At 55.9% G+C, this 20,306-nt stretch overlaps 4 protein-coding genes across 4 annotated transcripts; 2 read left to right on the top strand and 2 right to left on the bottom strand.

Moving 5' to 3' along the window:
- Positions 1–119: 119 nt before the first annotated feature.
- GGS23DRAFT_607687 (uncharacterized protein) lies at positions 120–2,477 on the bottom strand (the record flags this gene model as incomplete). Its single annotated transcript, XM_051520088.1, has 2 exons — positions 120–1,691; positions 1,866–2,477. 2 exons carry the CDS (start codon positions 2,475–2,477, stop codon positions 120–122), a joined length of 2,184 nt encoding a protein of 727 aa, XP_051367928.1.
- A 9,109-nt stretch (positions 2,478–11,586) lies between these two features.
- Positions 11,587–13,765, top strand: GGS23DRAFT_616480 (uncharacterized protein; the record flags this gene model as incomplete). The annotated part of the gene is made up of 4 exons (XM_051520791.1): positions 11,587–11,635; positions 11,759–13,179; positions 13,246–13,411; positions 13,485–13,765. 4 exons carry the CDS (start codon positions 11,587–11,589, stop codon positions 13,583–13,585), a joined length of 1,737 nt encoding a protein of 578 aa, XP_051367927.1. The 3' UTR covers positions 13,586–13,765.
- Positions 13,766–15,243: 1,478 nt separating this feature from the next.
- GGS23DRAFT_333489 (UROD/MetE-like protein) lies at positions 15,244–16,710 on the bottom strand. The gene has a single exon (XM_051512975.1). It carries the CDS (start codon positions 16,513–16,515, stop codon positions 15,379–15,381), a length of 1,137 nt encoding a protein of 378 aa, XP_051367926.1. The 5' UTR covers positions 16,516–16,710; the 3' UTR covers positions 15,244–15,378.
- Positions 16,711–18,311: 1,601 nt separating this feature from the next.
- GGS23DRAFT_600639 (v-SNARE) lies at positions 18,312–19,528 on the top strand (the record flags this gene model as incomplete). Its single annotated transcript, XM_051519106.1, has 2 exons — positions 18,312–18,511; positions 18,772–19,528. 2 exons carry the CDS (start codon positions 18,312–18,314, stop codon positions 19,526–19,528), a joined length of 957 nt encoding a protein of 318 aa, XP_051367925.1.
- Between the last annotated feature and the right edge of the window lie 778 nt (positions 19,529–20,306).

Genomic DNA, 20,306 nt, shown 5'->3' with positions numbered 1-20,306 from the left:
TGGCCGACCGCATTACTTCAATTGAAGGGGTCCTCGTAGGGCGGATCCAACGCCTGGTCGCCCTCCTTCTCCTCGACGGGGCCGGTATGCGGCAGTGGTGGCGGCGTACGGCGGCGTTCCTACCGCTTCACGTCGACGTACTGCACGTAACTGCTGTTCCGGGTGTACGGGGGTGCCTCCTCGGTCGTCACGGCTCCGCCGCGTACCGTTCCGTGTCCATAGTCGTTGCCGTCATCGTCGAAAGGCGAGCGCTGGTAGCGGTCCGGATGCGCGCTCGCTTCAGCTTCGAAATGCGGCATCTGCGTCGGTGCTGTGCGGCCGGCGGCCGGAACTGCCCCCGTTGTGGTGTCCGCCTGAGGCGCCCCGCCGTTGCTGAAGTTCTGCAGCCGCATCTTGCGCGTCTCGCCGGCGACGTCGTTGTGGCCTACGAGCATGCGGATAACGCCGATGAGGACGATGATGACGTACACGAGCAGCAGACCAGTCGAGACCAGCGCGTTCTGGACGATGTTGCCGTGCAGCCAGTTCGTGACATGGGTAACGGCTCCAGTGATTTCGTCGGTCGTGACACTGCTCGGGGAGGCTAGGAATGTCGTCATGTCCGAGTCGCCGGAGATGGACTTCTGGGCGCCGACGGAGAAGACATCATCGGGGAACAGCGGGAAGTTGATGTGGGCGTGGTCGTGGACCCAGGTGAGACCCCGCTGGAACGCCTCGATCTTCAGACCAATCAGGCATCGGACTGTGTTTGCGGCGAGGTCCTTGAAGAGGGTGTCTCCGAAGGCGGTGTTGAGTCCTTTGTCGATACCGTCCAGGAAGGTGTTCAGAGTGTTGTTGACAGCCGTGGTGCCATTCACGACGTGGCCGAGGACGTCGTTATTGACTTCGGAGCTGAAGGACGTGATAACACCGTTGGCATCATCTGCCCACCTCTTTGATACGTTGCCTAGGGTGCCGACGACCTGCTCAGCAAAGTCCCCAACCTGACTCGAGAGTTCCGGGATCTCCTTCTCGATGGTCCGCAGCAGGATCCACTGGCAGAAGCAAGAGAAGAAACCGGCGAGGGCGAGAGAGAGGACGAAGAGGGCCGGAAGCGACGTGGCATATGCGATACACCATCGTGCCAAGAGGCGTCGCTTCTCGCTGAACCGCGAAGCGATCCAGAATCCAACCCGCGACGAGGTGGGACGGGAGCACATGTATACGAGATCCATATCGTCATACGCATCCTTGGAGCAGACCTGAGCGCGGCGCCATCGGCGGATCTCGATATAGGCCATCGGGATACACGCAGCGATCGCGAGTAGCACCAGTACTACGATGGCCACAATCTTGGCGGTGCGGGCAATCTCGTACAGGCCCTCAAAGAAGTCGTTGATGGCAGAATTCTCGGAACAGAATGACAAGGCTTCCTTCTTAGCGATGGGGAACGTGTTATCGTCAAATGCCCAGTTGCCGTAGGCTTTGTCGAGTTGCTCTCTGATGAGGTTGAAGGGGAACGAAACGGCCTGGGCTGTGAGATTCTTGATGTCGTCGAAGTCGGGAAGCTTATCGTTCAGGGAATTCAGGTCAGAGACAAAGCCGCTTGTGTCAATGTCAACGTTGGCTAGCTTCGCGGCTATGGCCTTGACCTTGCCTGCGACCTCGGGCTTGGGCGGGATGTCAATCCGACGGACGAGCTCGGCAGCGGCCTCTGGGACTTGGGGAAGTTCAGCTCGGCCGAAGAGATCAGTGATTCCGTCAATAGCAGTCTGGATCGCGCCTCCAGCTTTCTCCGTAGCTGTCGCAATAGCTCCACCAACGACGCTAGTGGCTTGGTTGCCTGCCTCTAGAGCGCCGTTCACGATGTCGTACATGGCATCCACGGGCTTCTGAAGGTCGTCCGCTGTGCCGTTGATTGCCTGAGCAATTCCGTCAATAGCTTCGTTCATCGCATCTGTGGTCTTGGTTATGGCAAGGGCGGAGGCGTTCAGTCCTCCGTGGACGACCATGGCAATCAGACAGACGTAGGTGTCTGTCATCATGCCGATGACAAAGAGGATCAGCTGTTCAACGCCGGTAAGTATCATGTCAAGGACCTTCATCAGGGCGTGGACGGCCTCGGTTATTCCCGAGGCAGTGAGGCGGTTGACTCCAACAGACAAGTAGTGAGGCATGGAGGCCATAGCACTACCGATATCTTCGACTTTCGTGCATGCTGATAGGGCCTTTGCCTTGGCGTCGCCCAGGTTGGTGTTGAGGCTTCCCAGAGTAAGGAGGAAGTTGACCAAGACCAGAAGCAGGAGGACAGTCCAGCGGTTGAACCAGATCTGCGAGAGGCGGGAGCCAAGTCCAAGGTAAGGGGTCACACCTTTGGCCGAGCTCTGAGATAGCAGTTGGCGGACGTTCATACGGCTGGCATCATCAGTCGTGTACGCATCGTGATGGAGTGAAGAAGGCACTTGGGGGAAGCCCTCCTTTTCTCGAAAGATGGCCATGGATGGGGTCTGGCTGCTCTGCTTCTTGCTGTGTGTTATGCAGGACGACAGAGAGTGGGAGGAATGAAACTCGTTAATGAATTTTGTTGAAAATATGTTTCTCGACTAGGAGTTGCGAGGTATGCTGTATGGGGGGCTTTCCTCTAGGTATATGAGGAGATGGGTATCATAAAAGAAATGTGCACCGAAGAGAGAGTAGGATAGGGGGAAAAGTAGAAGAGTCCTAATAAAGAGAAGAATGGCAAGAGGGGGACAAGTCTACTGATTCAATCAATGATCAGTTTTTCATGACTCTATTATTGACGCGGAAGGTAACAAGGAAAAAAAAAAAGTCGCGAAGTTGTGTGTATGTATGTGAGTAAGTAGTGAAAGACGGATATGAACAATGACCAGGAAACGACTGGTAGACAAAGGAGAGTCCAGTTGTTTTTAAAAGAGCAACATGCCTCAATGCACATGCCATGGCAACAATACATAGATGCGAGGCACATAGAAGGACCCTGAATAACAAGGGCCATCTAGGTTTCAGAATAGAAGTAATGAATGTCTTTGTTTCGGCTTGAACATGTGAGGAGAGGCTTCTTTGTGTTCTGGGGCTCTTCGTGGAGGTTACGCGCGGAGACTAGACAAGACAGCTTAAGCGCTGGCGGTGACTGAGAGCCAGTAGATCCTGTTCTACTGCACAACCTCGTCAACACCTGGTACCTTGTCTACCTGGCATGACAGGGGCTCTGTCCTCGATGCTAGACAGAAGTTATATGACGTGGATGGCTATGCTGGCCGGTCGGCCCATTGAGAGGTATGGCGGTTTACATTGCCCACGATATAGGTAGGTAGTGTTTGCAGTGGTTGGCGGGTTTGCTGTGTATAAGCCCACGGTGCGTTCGCACGGTTCGCAACGTGTGAGTACATACTTACCCTGCCAAAGATGAGAGAATAGACGGGTTAGAACAAGACTCACACCGTGTGAGCCTGTTATACATACATGGGGTTGGCAGAGAGAGGGAGAGGGAAATTCGTGACTTGCATCAGAGACTCAGCTGAGAGCTGTACATGTGTGTAGCAGGTAGCAGCGACACCCACGGCAGGATTCGCGGCACTCGTGTGTGCGGCTCACCTGCTGGCGACACGTACGATACAGGTATGAGAAGAGGCCTCGACGGCTGGCCATGGCAATTTAGATCAGGTTGCAACCCGCGCGCCAGAACACCCCATGCGCCTTAGGGTTGCATATACAAACAAGGGTGACTCTGTAATAAGGCACGTAAGGCGTGTGGGCTGGGGGTGGAGGCGAAAGGCGTTGCTGCCGGCACTTGGCGACATGAGGCTGGCGAGAACTCGACGGCGATACTGGCCCGGCTTGGCTTCATTCTCGCAGGACAAATTCGCAGAACAGGTAGGGCCAAATTACCAGCAAGAGGGCTGCATGGCGATCAACACCGGGTTCGACTCGGTACCCAAGGCAAACTAAGGTAAAGAGCTTAGGGCATCGGGTATGAGCTATCTTAGGTAGACGATCTTGGTGTCGGTTACGATACGCGCGTGGTGGCCATGAATAGCCCGGGTTCTGCTGTCCCGGAATGCAAATAGGCGCGAGGGCGGAAATGGGATGGAGGAGAGGATGGAGAAGTGAAAATTCACGCGGCAGAGAAGGAGACCTTCACCACCCGGACAACGGAGGGGGGACGTGGACGGACTAGAGGTACCTAGGTACCTAAGGTAGGTACCTGCCTAACACAGTACATTATACATTACGGGTATACATTGAAGGTAATAGGTACCAAGCCCTACCTCAGGTGGCGCCTCTAGGTCTACCTAAGGTAGGTGGTAATTTATGTAGGCACATACCTATACAAGTAGACTATCAGCGCATATACCTCCTACAATGGAGACCCCAGAGAGGGCGGCGGAAAAAGGACCCCCTGTAGGAGCATGACGTACCTGCATTTTTGCATCAGCGCCTGGCATCCAATCGAAGCCCGGCGACGTCGACCACTTACACGCCCGCGAATTGCACCCTGCAATTCGCCGCGTTCCATCGCAGGGTCTCCTCGCCGTCGCCTTTACTCGTATTGTTCATACACTTTGTAATATTGTTTCCGTGTCGCCAGTTTGGTCGTTTCCGCGGAGCGTGTCTGAGAATTATCCCGCCTCGGATCGATCGTCCTAAGCGCCGAGTGCCGCCAGCCAGTGGAGCCTTCGGCGCCTAAACCCCCCTTCAAACATCGCGACCGCTTTGTCTGACTGACCCCGTGGTCGGTTCTTTTTTTCTTTCTTTCGCGTTCTCGCTTCTCTCTTACCCACATTGTCGCATACCCGGTAAAGGCAACAAGTCCCTCGGTCTCGGGAGCCCTCACGTACGCGCCACGACAGCCGAGACACGATCGGCCACGAGCCTCTCACAGCCTAGGCGTGTAAGCCGACGACCCGGCTAACAGCGCTTCGTTAGGGTATATACAGCTCCCCGAGGAGCAAGAGTCGCCTCTGCAATTGTTTGTCAAGGACATGGAACGACCAGCTCACGGATGTACCTGGGTCGATGTGCGCGTATCGCACCGGCAGCCCGAGCAGTCTCTCCCGTTCTCCCGGCACGGCGGAATCGCCCGTGACGCACATGCCTACCTAGGTCACTAGGTGTAGAATCGAATCGCGAAGCGCCCAGATACCTTCGTTGTGGCGAAATGGCAATACCTCGCCGTCACGCTCAGGTCACGCACTCCTCCCGCGTCCCCTTCTAGCCCCCGCATCCCTAGCGGGCTGGCGTCACCTTGCCCCAGGAGTCGACCCTCCAGGAGATACGGCGTGCATCCCTCGCGCGCAATTGCGTCGGCGGCGTCGCTCCTCATCCAACCAGATGAATATTTTTTTCAATTGCCCGGATCTGGGCCTCCCGGGGTCTATCGTACCCTTTATTCGCAACTGCTGGTCTTCTCGGTGCCGTCCGGGCGGGAGGAGGCGAGGGGCAAAGCCGTAGGTACATGTGTTTTCTCGATATGTCGGGTGACGGTATTGCATCCCATATTGGGGCGGCGCTGTACTCTGCAGTGTGCCCCTGCTGCGATAACCAGGACTGCGAGAATACACGGCATGTAGTAGGCGTAGGTATGGTGGCGACAACGCCGACATCCCACCTGCCTCATCCAAACTGGCGCCTCTTTTAGAATCCGTTACCCAGCGTCCCCGAACTCCATCCTAGACACGAGACGAAGCAGAGTCGTGGGCGAGAGCTGCGATGGGCACCCTAGCCAAGAAGTCCAAATCCACCGAGGCCGTTTGCGTATGTAGGGCGGTTGGTAAGTTGAAGACTTGCTGTCTCACCAATCAGCGATCCCCTTCCAATAGACAGATATCCCATCGGAGATCAGGCGCAGTGATATGCCCAGAGCGACCCTCCTCGGCCTCCTCGCCGCGGGCCTCACACGCCATGGCTCTATCCTACACTCCGGGCATGTGTGGGGAGGTCACGCTCCCTTTGCTCGTATCGTAAGGAGCCGTATATAGCAGGAGATAGGTTAGACCTGGAAACGGCCCTCATCTACACATATCCCGAATAGGCAGCACAATCGGGCGCGCCCCCGAACCTGTGCCATGCCCACTCTATGCATGCCTACACCCGCAAGCACTGCCGTGTTAGACGCCGGGCCTGCTCAAGCTACGAGAGTCGCAACCTGAGGCCATAAGTCCACGGTAGGGCAGAAATGTGGATAGTTCGGCGGCTTTATCGGTTGCCTCTCGCGTTCTCGTCGGTCCCCAGAGCACCGACCCTCGTCCCATCTCCTTTCCTCAGCTTCGCCGACTCCCTGGTTGGTAAATTGTGTTGCGTGAAAACGTAAATGCTTACGTTTCCGGACGCGGCCAACTCCAGTCGACATGTTGTGCCTCTCATTTCTGTCAGACATCAACGACGATCTAGAACCTTACTAGTGAGGAACACTATTATCGCCTAGAATAGGAGAGGCCCAACGTGGACGTACGAGAAACCGGAAACACGGCAACGAATAGGAATGGGGGCGGTGGAGAGAGTCTGTGATGGCATGTTCACAGCGTTATGTAGTGCCGAGCAGTAGATGTGAGTTCTCGAGAAACGGAGAGAAGGCCAGAATCCCGTCACCTCTGCGGTCTTAAACGGTCAAAGCGAAGTGTGTGTGCTATCCAAGGCATACTAGGCCCGTTGTTCTTCACGCATACATAAGTATACAGCGGATTGGCCGCTGAGGTCATGACGTGCGCACATATCACCTAGGGCGTGGCGCTCCCCGTCCTCGGTGTTGCTGAAGGAGGACCTGTCAGAGAGGTCAAAAGGAAGCACGACCACGGCTAGGCCGTGAACCCCCTTAGAATGGTGCGTCCCTGACCTGTAGACGGTGCCTGCGATAGCGATCCGAGCTTCCTCGCAGTTCTACTAGGCTGACGGTGCCTTAGCATCCTGGCTAGCCATGTTACGGGCCGTGGTAGCTGTCGGGATAGTCTGGTTGACTCACAGGTTGCCGGGACCTTGCATGTTTCGAAGGGGGGAATAGGAGAGAGATGATGGATACGACTTGGGATATGGCTTGGATTCCCGCTGGCCTTTGCTAGGTATTAGGAAGTTGTAGTTTTCGGGAGAATGCGATCTTAAAGCAGGGCGAGGCGCCCCCTATAATATGTTTGTGTCCCTCTGAATTTATATCGAGGAACTTTATAACTAGTCTTTATGTGAAATAAGAACTTCTAGAGTATCTGACTGGATAGTTCATGCTACTGCATCTCTTTTCTTCCCAAGGTTCTAATACGTTTAAATCATAAGTCTGTTGATGTCTCATGATAGGCAGCAGGCATCAGTTTAGCTAGTCGTATTATATATTACGAGAGACTTCTAAGCTATAGGGGACTTGCAAACGCCGGCTGATGATGAGGAACTATGGTTAGAATTTGCAGATGATCGATCGCTTACTGTTTCCGAGTTAAGAAGAGACTCACTTCTACTATCCCCGGCCATGCCTCGTTTCCTTGTGGGTAGAAACTGCCTTAAGGAGCGGACTTAGAGTAAGTACCATATGGGTGCTTAGGTACATGTGCCTCTGTTCAAAGTTACAGCACCCGTTAAAATCGTACATGTGTCCATCCAGCTAGTGGTGGTCATATTAGTGCACATGGCTCTTCGTTAACTGTGGCGTCTATTGAGGAAATAATACATCAGGTAGGCATCTCACCTGGGGACGGGTTCTACTTTGGGTGGTTGTAGGCGTATTATTGTAAGTGGAGGCGTGTCTGGTCTGAGAGGCGCGGCTTTTAGAAGTCATCATGTCTATATGAACACTTACCAAATTCGTATGACAGGAGAGCCAAGGAAGTAAGGTGAGACAAAAGGGGGAGAAGTTCATGCTGCCATCAAATTTTCAATATCTTGTCAGTGAAGCTCCAGTTTAACTCTGCTACACCAAGTGCTGAGGATCGAACAGACGAGAGGCACCTAATGTAGCTAGTGGTGGAAGGGGCACTACGGCCCCGTTTGCAACAGGATGGCTAATTAATGGGCACGCTAGAAATAGGCACTAAAGAATGGAATATTCTCTAATCGTACAGGAAGCCCAGGGGCCATGTACGGGGCGAGCTCGTAAGTATTTACGTCTAAGTCTCTTCTCGGGAATGGCTTGGATGCAAAAGCTATGCCGCCAGGTAGTGTGCTGGTAGTTGTACCTTAGGTCGCTCTAGACAGCTCGGGCGCGGCCAGCCTAGCTACCTGCCTCTTATCTTACTTGGGCTGATGTCGTTGTACGCATGTAAAAGCCTCACACCTGTGGCGAACGCTATCGAGGGCCTGCGAGACCTAGAACCACCGCCCCCCCACTACATCTACCTACGCCAAAGAAGGCCCAGCTGGTCTCTGGCAAGCTCTAGATTCCACGAGGCCTCAGAATCACCGATCAGGAATAGAAATTCGTAGCGTTTACACCTACCTGGGGTTCGCGTCGAAGGCAGATAGTCACAGTGGGGGACGCCGGTTCCGGGGGGTCAGCACCAATGGGGCGAAGCGGCAGCTCTGGCGAGCAAGGAGGGGGGAGAAGAGGGAGAAGAGGATGAAGAAGGGCGGCGACACTCGATCGAACCGTAAGGTAGGTAGGGCTTAGGCCACCTATACCTTCGGGATGGGATGGGAAACGGGTGGAGGCGTAGTAGTGGCTGACTGCAATTAGTGGCGAGGTCGAGTTTGAGTGGCAAGGAGATATAGGATCGGCAAACCGGTACCACTCTCGATGGGTGCGTGGTGGTGGGCTGACGAACAGAGGGTGATAGAGACTGACTGAGCGACAGGGAAAAAACAAGAGGAGAGTGCTTAACAGGGTAGCATCAGGAGGCACGCTGGTTAGGATATGCGCGTCGTGATGGCGTCGACGTCGCGCGATGGAGGGTGGTAGAAGGTAACGCCAGGGGGCGGGAAGGTTGAGGGTGGAAAGGCGTAGGTAATCAAGTAGGTAAAGTAGGGTGTCGAGGGTTATCTCGGTTAGACAACTATCTCTAGGTGTAGCATACAGAACCTGTAGGTGAACACATACTAGGGCGCATCTTCTTCTTGTTGCTGTATTTTGGTGGGAATAGAGGCATCGACGCCTGCTCTGTGTAGGTTCTGTAGGTGTGTCAGCAAGGAGAAGAAGCTGACTCTCTTGGGTAGGTACCTATATAGGTGCATGTGGCGGCTCGGGTGGCTTGTGGTTATGCATATGTTTAGGCATGCAATCTAAGAGGCACCTATGAGAGGTAGAGGCACCTATGTGGTTTAATATTATACTGGCTAGATCAGCCACCGTACGCACCTATATAGGATTTACCTACCGTACCTTAGGTAGGAGGTAGGTAGGTACCTACTGAGAGGTACATAGGCAGCTTACCTGATGCTTATGTGGTATGGATTACTATACATACGCACCTATTTATACTAATATATATATGTAACTATGTGCGTATTTATATCTTAGGTACTTATATGTATATCTGTATAGCGAGTCTCTCTCCGAATTGAAATCTGGGAGGCTATTCCCAACAGCATACCGCATACTGGAATTCCCATCATAACCTGCGCTGCGGCCGGAAGCGGAAGCGGACATATAGATATACATTAGGTACGTGCCTTATGTAGGTACCTAAGGTACCTAATGTAGGCACATGCCTCCTTACATAGAGGTAGGTAGGTATACAGACAGGCAAGGTACCTGTCTGGGCACCCAAGGCAGGGTTCCATGCGCCTGCACAAGTAACCTCCGTCTATTTGCAGGAGGCGTGCAGACAACTTCTATTTTTTCTTTCCTTTTTCATAGGTAGGTACCTCCTTGATCATCTGGTTACAGATGCCACAAGAGAGGGACGGGAAAAAAACAAGAAACCCACCCATCCACTCCTCATCTAGGTAGACGGACATCCATATCGTATATATATGTGTGTGTGTGTGTGTGTGCTCATATAGATATAGCAATACCCCTACACACCACTTAATCCATGCCAGTTGACACACACACATATACTTGGAAGTTTGTCACGCCTCCCTACCCTCCACAGAGGTACCTAACCTAAGGGTAGACACATATGTACAGCTTCGTGGATAGGGGGCAAACCTTGGGTGCCTACCTAGGTAGGTAGGTACCTAAGTCTTTACGCCTTTGAGAGAAAAAAAAAATAAGGTCAGCTGAAAGCAGTTGGGTGGTGCCAGGAATGGGAAATGGGAACTGAAGCAAGAGTCATAGGTTGGGATGATGCACTGCTTCGAGCACACCAACCAGCCCGTCTCTTGGTGTAGGTACCTGAGGTCCTTAGCTGAGGCCAGGATGTATTGTATGTACATATTGTTATAGGCAGGTACCTCTAATTGTATGTATACCTCATAGGAGGTAGGTACATCATATAGGTACCTTGATGCTAGGTATTGTCTCACTACAACCCGCCCAGAGGTAGGATGCCGCTAACCTTAGCTGGTAGGCAGATACCTGTTAGGGATAAGGTATGTAGGTATCGGAGTAAAGTTTTAATAGAAGTGCCAGTAGGAGGAACCTGTATTCAGCATCTATATTAGGTACCCAGCCTGCCTAGGTACCTACGTGCAGGTACCTCCGAGGCATTGCTTTCTTCACTAAACCATCAGTTAACTTTTCTTGCCTTTTAAATTCCACCTTCTTCTCGTCTCCCAGTCTTCCCTTCTTCCTCCCTCCACCACCTGGCTGCATCCTGTCTCAAATCTCTCTCTCTTCTCGCTAGGCCCATTTCTTACGACAGCACTCTTGCCTTTCCTCCTTCTCCTCCATACCTACTTAATTCCTCCTCCATCTCCTCTTCCGAATCCTTCTTCTCCTCCTCCTTCCCCAGACTTCGTCTTCCACCTCGCCGACCTCGATAACCTAAGACGCACACGCCAGACTGTGAGAGACGCCTGCTGTCTTCCCGCTCAGCGATTCTGTGAGAAATAGATCTGGCTCAGAACAGCCTCCCGCATTCGCCTCCTCCCCGGTAGAGCAGCTGGCGAATAACGAACAGCAGAGCCCAAGGATTGGCATCCTGTTATTTCCCTCCCTTTCCCTAGACCGATCGACCCTTCGCACCCGACCTCTCCCATCTTCCTCTACAGAGCTGGAGAGAGAGAGAGAGAGAGAAGAAAGCAAGAGACAGAGAGAGAAAGAGAGAGAGCGCAACGACTTGGATTGGCCGAGGCACCACCGTTGATGAGTGATGCGACCGGTTTGATGTGCACATGCATCTTCTCTACAACATTGACCCTCACGCACTCCCATCAGTCTAGTCTAATTCACTCAACTTCGACTTGATATCGTCCCATTCTGGCCGTCCCTTGCGCGAATTCTTTGAGCTGACTGACATACTCTTGACCTTGTCCGGTACAATACGTGCATTTGCATGCTCTGCGACTTGTCTGCTCTGCTACTCTACCTTACATTCCTACCATACATACGTATCGTCCACCTACTACTTCTGCTGAAGAAGAAGAAGAAACCGCTGGGAGCTCTGTCGACGCTATCCTACTTCCTGCCCCGACCTTCCAGCCCTTTCAGCCCTTTCATCGTGTTACCAAGTGCTCCGTGCCCGGCATACATCTAGACTTGCAGCCCGGGAGACCATTGTTGGTGCAATGGCAGAAAATCAGCCCAATGTCCAGGCCATCCTCGCGGCCCTGGCAGGTATGTGCCGACCCCTCCCTTACTCTGCTCTCCTCCTCCTTCCCCTTTATCCCTCTCCCCCGGAGTCGTGTCCTCCTGCATTGTTTCGAGTCCGTGTCTGACTCGGCCTTCCTGCCTACACAGCTGCCCAGAACGGTGCCTCGACGCCATCCCAAGGCCAGGTGCCTCATGCGATTCCCGGATACCAGTCAGGCCCGGCTCCCGGCGCGTACGCCAATCTACCACCGGCTTCCCAGCCCTCCCCGTACACGACAGGAGGTTATCCTCTGGCGCAACCAGGTCCTCCCGCCAGCTTTGATTTGAGTGCCATTAGACCAGTCAATTCCGGTACTGTCAACCTTGGGGATGCTATTGCCCAAGCCAAGGCCTATGCCACTGAGAAGGGCCTCTCGCCTTATGATCGACCGCCCTCGGGTGCCTTTCAGCCGCATGATGCTCGTGCCGATGTTAGACGTTATAGATCAAGGTCTCGCTCACCAGCTGCGCGGCGTGATGCGTATCGTGACAACTTCAATCCGTACCGAGATGAACGTCGTGATGATCGTGGTACCCATGCTCGTGACTTTGGTCGCGATCGTTCTATGTCCCCCGGTGTCAACCGTGGCCGCCCGTCGGGCGCTCTCTTCTCGCCTCGCGGCGCCAATGGCCGCGATCGCGGCAGCGATGATGACGATTCTGAAATCATCGAGATTGAGTCCAGCTTAGTCGGCCTGATCATTGGGAGGCAAGGCGAAAATCTAAGACGGGTCGAGTCCGAGACCACTTGCAGGGTACAGTTCATGTCCGTCTCGGGCGAGCCTGGGCCGCGCCGCCAGTGCAAGATTTCCGGTCCTCGTGCTAAACGTGCGGAAGCCAAGGCTGCCATCAATAGAATCATCGAGGATAGTGGCATGGGCGCCCTCGCGAGGGCCGGCCTCGACAAGCCCCAGCACGGCCGCCGCGGCGATTCTGCTGCTGCTGCTGCTGCTGCTGCTGCCGCCGCGGCGTCGGGCCAATCTGCATTGCGTGAGGGTGAGGACTGCATGCAGATAATGGTCCCCGACCGGACCGTCGGCCTCATTATTGGCCGTGGAGGTGAGACCATTCGAGACCTACAAGAGCGCAGCGGGTGCCATATCAATATTGTCGGCGAATCTAAGAGCGTGAATGGCCTGCGCCCCGTGAATCTCATTGGCCCGCACAGTGCGGCCGCCCAAGCCAAGGAGTTGATTCTTGAAATTGTTGACAGCGACAGTCGGAATGTCAACCAGACTAGCGCTGATACCGGCAAGGGACGCGCTCCGAAGAACGACCACGGCCGCGACAACGGCCAAGCCGGCGGTGACAAGGTTAACGATTCCATCTACGTGCCTTCGGAAGCTGTCGGCATGATTATCGGGAAAGGCGGCGAGACGATTCGCGAGATGCAGAATAGCACCGGCTGCAAGATCAACGTCTCCCAATCATCAGGACCTGATGAGGTTGAACGTGAGATCGGTTTGGTCGGTTCCCGAGATGCCATTGCTCGAGCCAAGCGAGCGATTGAGGACAAGGTCGACGCCGTGGTGAGTACCATCCTGCCATCCCTAGCGCCGTCGGCCCGAGAATATGGACTTACACTTTATCAATAGCGCCAGAAGAACGGCGGTAATCCTGGCCGCGGAGGCGGCCGCAACCAACACCGTCGCGATTGGGACAACCCCAACTACACACCCCAGAATCCTAGCCACCAACCAAGTTCTACTGATGCCCAACAGCCCGCAGCTCCTGCTGGCGCCAGCGACCCGTACGCCATGTGTGAGTGGAACCCAACTTCGTGCAGGCATCTGAGCCCTTACCGGCCCCGAGTAAAGATCTAACCCGAGCATAGATGGAGGATATCAACAATACCTGACGTTATGGTACCAGGCCCTTGCTCAGCAGCAGGGCGGCCAGGCTCAGAGCGAGACCCCGCAACCGCCTGGTGCTTAGGAGCGGAACCCGCACGGTTTCCGCCCGTCATTTCCATCTTGTTCTCTGGCGTACATCTGTATGACACCGGTTTGAGGCTACTTTCAGCAGGACTCGGATTGTATAATCCGGTCGAGTCCCTTGTACAACAGTCTTCTATACCCCGCTGTCATCCCTTCTGGAATTCGACACTGCTGATACGATTCATCGATATGATTTTTTTTTTTCCTTTCCTTCCTAGCCGGCTACCCCTGAATTATAAGATAGCTGGTTACCCGGTAGCTGGATCGGGTTACGCTACGGACAATTCGGTTTCTTTTCCTCGACTATACATGGGCAGACGATGAAGCCCTCGCTTACGGCTATAGGACCTCCTTGCGGATGCTTCAGTCAAGGGGAGGGAGGGGGGGCTATCCCCCCTTTTCGATCGATTTCTTCCCCCACCAAATAATCCCTTCAATGACCTGCGATGCGGTGGACGGAAAACTGGCCAGGGATAATAAAAAGGGCGTCTTGCCGCAAACATGGTGGGACGCGGCGGATGCGGGTGACTAGTCTCAGGCTGGCGCTTTTGACACTGAGAACACGTGGGCAACCCGTAGCAGGCGGTTCGGCGAGGAGTTAGTCCAGAAGAGCAAGGGAGGGGAGGTATGCTTTGTTTGCGCTTGTACAAATACGCAGGATCATGCGGCGGGAGTTAGTTGGGACAGCTATCAAGGATCTGTACGAGAAGAGAAGAGAACAACGCCTCCCGGAATTCCGTCGGCAGCCTTTGCTACTGCCGCCGTTGCTGCGGTGGCCTCCTGCGGCCTCATAGCCGTTGACGCGACTCTTTTCTCTTTCTTTCCGTCCGCACCTCTCTCTGTGCATGTGCAGTCTTCTCGTCTTGTCCTTCTGTGATTGACCGATAGGTGAGCCTTTCCGTAACACTGGTGCTGTTTCTGCCACTCGTACGCGCGCGACGGAGTGCGTGATCCTCGTTAAGCTACCTTGGGTCAGGGCAGGCAGGCTCTACTTCTATCTACGTCTCTCCCTGCCTCCCTCCCTCTCTCTCTACCTGTCCATGCCATCTCTCCTACCCACCTACCTGCCCTCTCCCCGCGCCCGCGCACCCTCCTACGCGGCCCAGGCGCGACAGGCCCACAGACTGAGAAGAGAAGGATATGCTAGAACTTAGCTATACCTGTTCTTGAATGCGGGCCGTGGTCGTAGACATCCGCACACACACGATGCGGTGCAGGCTACCGAGGCGAGGCGTACACAGCTTCGCAGCATCTTCCCGGGCAAGCTCACTTTCTAATACCCGGCGTGGCTCCCCAGCCGCCTGCCTAACCCCTACCTCGCCCACGGTAGGCATCCCTTTGAAGAGGAAGAGGGAGACGAGGTGGTGGCGGCGGTCTTGGTCGCTAAACTCCGTCTCCTCAGCTTGCCCAGGTACCAGCTCATCGTCGCCTTCTCTGCCACGTCCACGTGTATATATATATCTTCTCTATTCGCACGTTTCTTCTCATGATTTCCCACCTTTCCCATTTTGCCGCTGTTGAAGGAGCCGCCGTACAATAGGTACACAATAACCGTTTGCCATGCCGTGCCATACCATACCGTTACCGTACATACCGTACATACATCCGTACATCGTCGTCGATTCGTACTTTACGCCCGCCTACTCGCAAAAAATGTGGTTGAAAATGGGGGAGAAATAAATTGAAAAACAGGCCAGACGCTGTACATATGCTGCTCAACTCCGGTGCTCCATGAATCGATCGTTCTCCTCTGCCTCCGTTCCCAAGCATCCCGAGCCCGGTAGGCTCGGTTTAGACTGACAGGTCCTCGCCCCAGACCTCCTTGGCAATCTCGACTTCGAGCTTGACCTTGGCCCACTGCTCGTCCTCGGTGAGGTCGTTGCCCTCGAAGGTGGAGCTGAAGCCGCACTGGTGGCTGAGGCAGAGCTGCTTGAGGCCCTTGGGGCAGAAGGCGGCGGCCTCGTTCAGGCGCTTGATGATCTCGGCCTTGTCCTCGAGCGCGGGCGTCTTGCTCGTCATGACGCCGAGGACGACGACCTTGTGCTCGGGCAGGTGGCGCAGCGGCGAGAAGTCACCCGATCGCGCGTCGTCGTACTCGAGGAAGTAGGCGTCGACGTTGAGCTCCTTGAACAGGACCTCGGCCACGGGCTCGTATCCGCCCTCGGCGAACCACCGGGAGCGGTGGTTACCGCGGCACAGATGGATTCCGATAGTCAAGTCAGACGGGCGCTTAGAGATAGCAGCGTTGATGAGCGCCGCATACTGGCGCGCGAGGACATTGGCGTCTCCGTGACGCTGCTCGGCCTCGGCGCGCATCTTGGGGTCGCAGAGATATGCAAGGTTGGTATCATCGAGTTGGACGAAGCGCGTGCCAGCCTTGTAGAGGTCGTCGAGCTCCTCCTGGTACACGCGCGCGAGATCCTCGAAGAAAGGTTCCAGGGTCGGGTAGGCCTTCTCGTCGATGGTCTCGCGGCTATTACGGAAGTGCACCATAGTAGGGGATGGGATGCAGACCTTGGTGGTGGCCTTGGCCCTGGCGGCTGCGATCCGGGTCTCGAGGTATTTGAAGTCGTCGACCTGGATGGGCTTGGGGTGGCCAATCTTGTCGACGACGACCAGTCGCGGCGGCGTAGTACCGTCAATACTAATGTTGGTCGAATTCAAGGTGCCTCGAAGCTCAACTCCGGCCAAGTTACGGAGGAAATCGACGTGAAACCACGTGCGCCTAAACTCGCCGTCGGTGACGGACCGCAGCCCGGCGTCAAGCTGCTTCTCGACGACATCGGCGATGTACTTGTCCTCGACTTCCCTCAGCTGCTCGGACGTCAACTTGCCCTCAGCCGCTTGGCGACGCGCCTCGAGCAGTGCCTTCGGTCGCAAGAAAGAGCCGACCTGGTCGGCACGGTAGACACCGTTGGGAAGAGCCATGTTGCGGTAGGACGCGGAGTTCGGGGATGACAAGTCGGTATCCGAGATGGGGGGGGGGGGAGTGAGACAATGGTACTCGAGAGTCGACTCCGACTTATAACCGGCAGGCCAGAGGTGGTCGAGATGTATAGCGGAGGAGGCAGAGAGAACAACTCACCACAAGAAGTCTAAGGTGACGGGAAGAAGGGAGGAGGAAAATGACAAGGCAGAAGAGGTAGAGAATTCGGGACTTCTGGACTAACACGGACGCAGATGCCGCCAAAGAGCGTAATATTAGTACCTACCTTGCGCCTTGGATAAGGGAGGGGTGATCCCGGGGGAAGAGACCCTTGGAGTGATATCGCAGCATGGCCTCTCTATCGAGTGACTATTGAGTTGAGTGACCCCACACTACTTCACTTGCCGTGAAATCTCAATCTCGTGCCGTTGTGTCTCCAAAGGAAGCGTAGCGTTCTGGGAGGCTCGGGCCAAGTCTCCCCCATCCAGGGGGGCGGCTCCGCGGCTAAACAGAAAGCGGCCAAGCGGCGGATGGCGAAGGATCTGTATGTTCGGTATTGCGAGAAGGCTGGCTGGCTGGTCAGGCTTGGTGAGGACATGCCATGCCATTGTGCCGCGCTCAGTTGACTCTAGCAAGTGCCAACCATCACCGCCATCATCATCATTATTGTTGATTATACCACGGTATCCTCATTGGAGAGGCGTGACAGGTCTAACGCGGCCGAGGAGAGAGAGAGAGAAGGGGCGGGACCACGAGTTGGCGCTAGTTAGAGGGGATTCCGTAGGGTTGGAAAAGCCTGGCCTGGTTCCTTCACGCGCAGACCAGTCAGACAAGCATTAGGGGGAGCCTGGGCAATGCGCCGGTAAGTAGGAGCCTCGTGCAAAGATGGCCTCCAGAGTCGTTGGTGCAGGGTCGCCAGTCGCTAGCTGAATCAGAGGGCTCAACGCGAGACTCTTAGCGGAGGAACGGGAGGAAGGGAGGGGAGGGGGGGGGGGGAGGGCCAGCCTCGGGCGTCGGGATAACAGAGCCACGAGCCTAGTCAAACCTGGGCTTTGTTCCCGCAAAACCCCAGTGCTGACGACGATGATCTTGGCGATGGGCGGGTGAAAGCCAGCTTCCTCAATCGACGGGAACAAGCTCACGTTGCGGTTGGAGCAGGTCGACGACGTGTTGCCGATTTTTACGAATTGGGTGGGCATTGGAGGGTGGAGGCGGGCCGGGGAGGGGCAGGTCGGAAGGCGGCGGGAGTAGTCCTGGGCATCTTTACATAATACTACAGTGCCCACCTACCTTATGTAAGATTACGCGCTACCTGTTACCCATCATCTGTTACCAGCCCCAAGTTACGAGATACAAGCTGTTATCACCGACGGGCCAAGCTCCACAGCTGTCTGCACCTGTCCAACCCTGTACGCGAGCAACGGAAACCTACCGAATGCAATTGCACAACCTCACCCTACTAACCGAGCCTCGACTGCCTGGCTTCCCCTTCACTACCGTCGCCTCAATCCCACCGAATTCATCCGACCCCAGATACGCACGCCCTGCTCACCTAGCACCACCACTAACGACAACAGCCATAACACGCAACCGCAGCAGCATTTCCGTACCGTCGGCGGCGCTCCCTCCTCTATCTATTCTGCCTCCTCTCTCCGCCAAACCCCCTCCCCTTCCCCCCTTCTCCCCGGCAGGATTCGCGACACATACACACACACACAGAGAGAGAGAGAGAGAGAGAGACCGTAACCGACACCCGGCCAGCCCGTCCGGCGCAGGACCAGGAAAACCCTCGGCCGCGATGTCGAACCCGAACCAGCTGTACCTCCTCGCCGACCACGTCAAGCTCTCGCTGCTCGAGCGCCAGCGCGCCCGCAGCCTCAACCTCCTCGACGGCGACTCCAACGACGGCCACATATCCCGCTCCCTCGACCAGTTCCGCGACGGCCTCGCCCTCCTCGCCAAGGAGCAGAAGCGGCTCGAGGACGCCGGCGACGAAGAGTACGTTCTTCCCTCCTTTTCGCCTTTTTTATTTTGTTTTTCTATCTTCCGTTCCCGCCGTGTAGATATACATAGGTATATATCCTCCAGTCACAGACAGCATCACCTCCGTAACCCCCCTTGATAACAACCACCCTATACCCTGCCACGGGCAAGCACGAATATGGCTGCGGTGGTTTAGTAAAGATTCCTATGATATCCCCCCCTCTGCAGACATCCACCGCGGCTGACTAGACTAACCTGCCCTACCTCCCTCTTAGTGGCGTCCTCGCCATCTCCGACGCCCTGCCCACCCTTCAGAAGCAGTACGACGACCTGATCTCGCAATTCCACGGCTTCTCGTCGCCGTCGAGCGCGTCGACGCTCACGCATGCGAACGACCCGGCGCTCGAGCCGGACTTCGAGCACGCCACGGCCCCGGCCCCGGCCGCCGCCGCCGCGCGAGCTTCCTCCCCCTCCGCGTCCGCCACCCCGGCCAACGCGCCGCGCCGGAGCTCCCGCGGCGGCGGCAGCAGCGCGCCTAAGACCGTGCGCTTCAGCGACAACCCGTCCTCCGCAGACGCCGACGCCGACTTGGACCTAGAAGCGGCGCAGCGCGAGCTCTTCGGCCCGCGGTACCGGGACGACCCGGCGAGCGGGGGCGGGGGCGAGGGCGGAGACGGGGACGGGGGGGCGGCGACGCTGGGGTACCGGGACGAGGCGGAGGCGCTGGGGAGCAACGTGCAGATCCACGCGTACCACCGGCGGATCCTGGACGAGCAGGACGCGCAGCTGGACGCGCTGGGGGCGAGCATCGCGCGGCAGCGCGAGCTGAGCCTGCGCATCGGCGACGAGCTCGACGAGCACGTGGCCATGCTCGACGACGTCGACGGCGCCGCCGGCCGCCACCTGTCGCGCCTCGACCGCGCGCGCCGCCGCGTCGGCCGCCTCTCCCGCGCCGCCGGCGAGAGCCGCCAGATGATCGCCATCGTCGTCCTCATCGTCGTGCTCGTCCTGCTCATCGCCGTCCTCAAGTGAGAAAAGACGCCGATACAAGAACAAGAAGGAGGGGGAGGAGAGGAGAGGAGAGGAGAAGGAGAAGGGAGGGAAAAGGTTCCGACGGCGCGCACCCCCGGTCTAAGCGTGCGTAGGACAGGGGAAAAGGTGGGAACGAAGCACGGGGAAGAGTCGACGGATAGACGACGGGTACGGCACGGCACGGCACGGCACGCTTGGAGACGGATATACATAGAGGGGAGCGGAGGGGAGGCAAGGGGCGCCCATGGGACTGTGGACTCCGGATCCATCCAACCAACCGGACCCGACGCTCGTCCGGTCCATCCGTTTCTCTAAGCCCACGCCCAACCCCCTCTTTTTTTCCATTTCGTCAATTTTGCATTCGGGGTGGGCGTACGAACGGCGTCTTGGTTCTTAATGGGCTTCCCCCCCTTTTTTTTCGGTTCGTTTGGGAACCGGCTGGGAGGGGGCAGTGAACCTCGAAATTCTCGGACACATCGAACCCCTCCTCCTCCTCCTCCTTGTGCAACGGATGGTGGGCGGCGGAGGATATTACACGTGCTATACCTATCTATCGAACTATCACCGGCATGCCTGCCTATCCGTGGGCATAGACAGATTTTATCAAATCGCGCCCTCGACTGGGCGACTGGGCGGAACGCCTTGAGGCGGTGCCTTACGTGTACGCCTATTCACATATATTTCGAGGAGAATTGCTTCGCTTCGTATGTGTCATGTATGTGTGCGCGCGTGTGTGTGTGTCGTCATGTTAGCAGATTTAGAAATCAGAATGCCTGCC

The sequence above is a fragment of the Durotheca rogersii genome (assembly GCF_024521655.1).
Source record: "Durotheca rogersii strain YMJ 92031201 chromosome Unknown GGS23scaffold_35, whole genome shotgun sequence".
NCBI lineage: Eukaryota > Fungi > Ascomycota > Sordariomycetes > Xylariales > Xylariaceae > Durotheca > Durotheca rogersii.
Note: the sequence above shows the minus strand (reverse complement) of the source record. Positions and strands in the feature narration are given on the sequence as shown.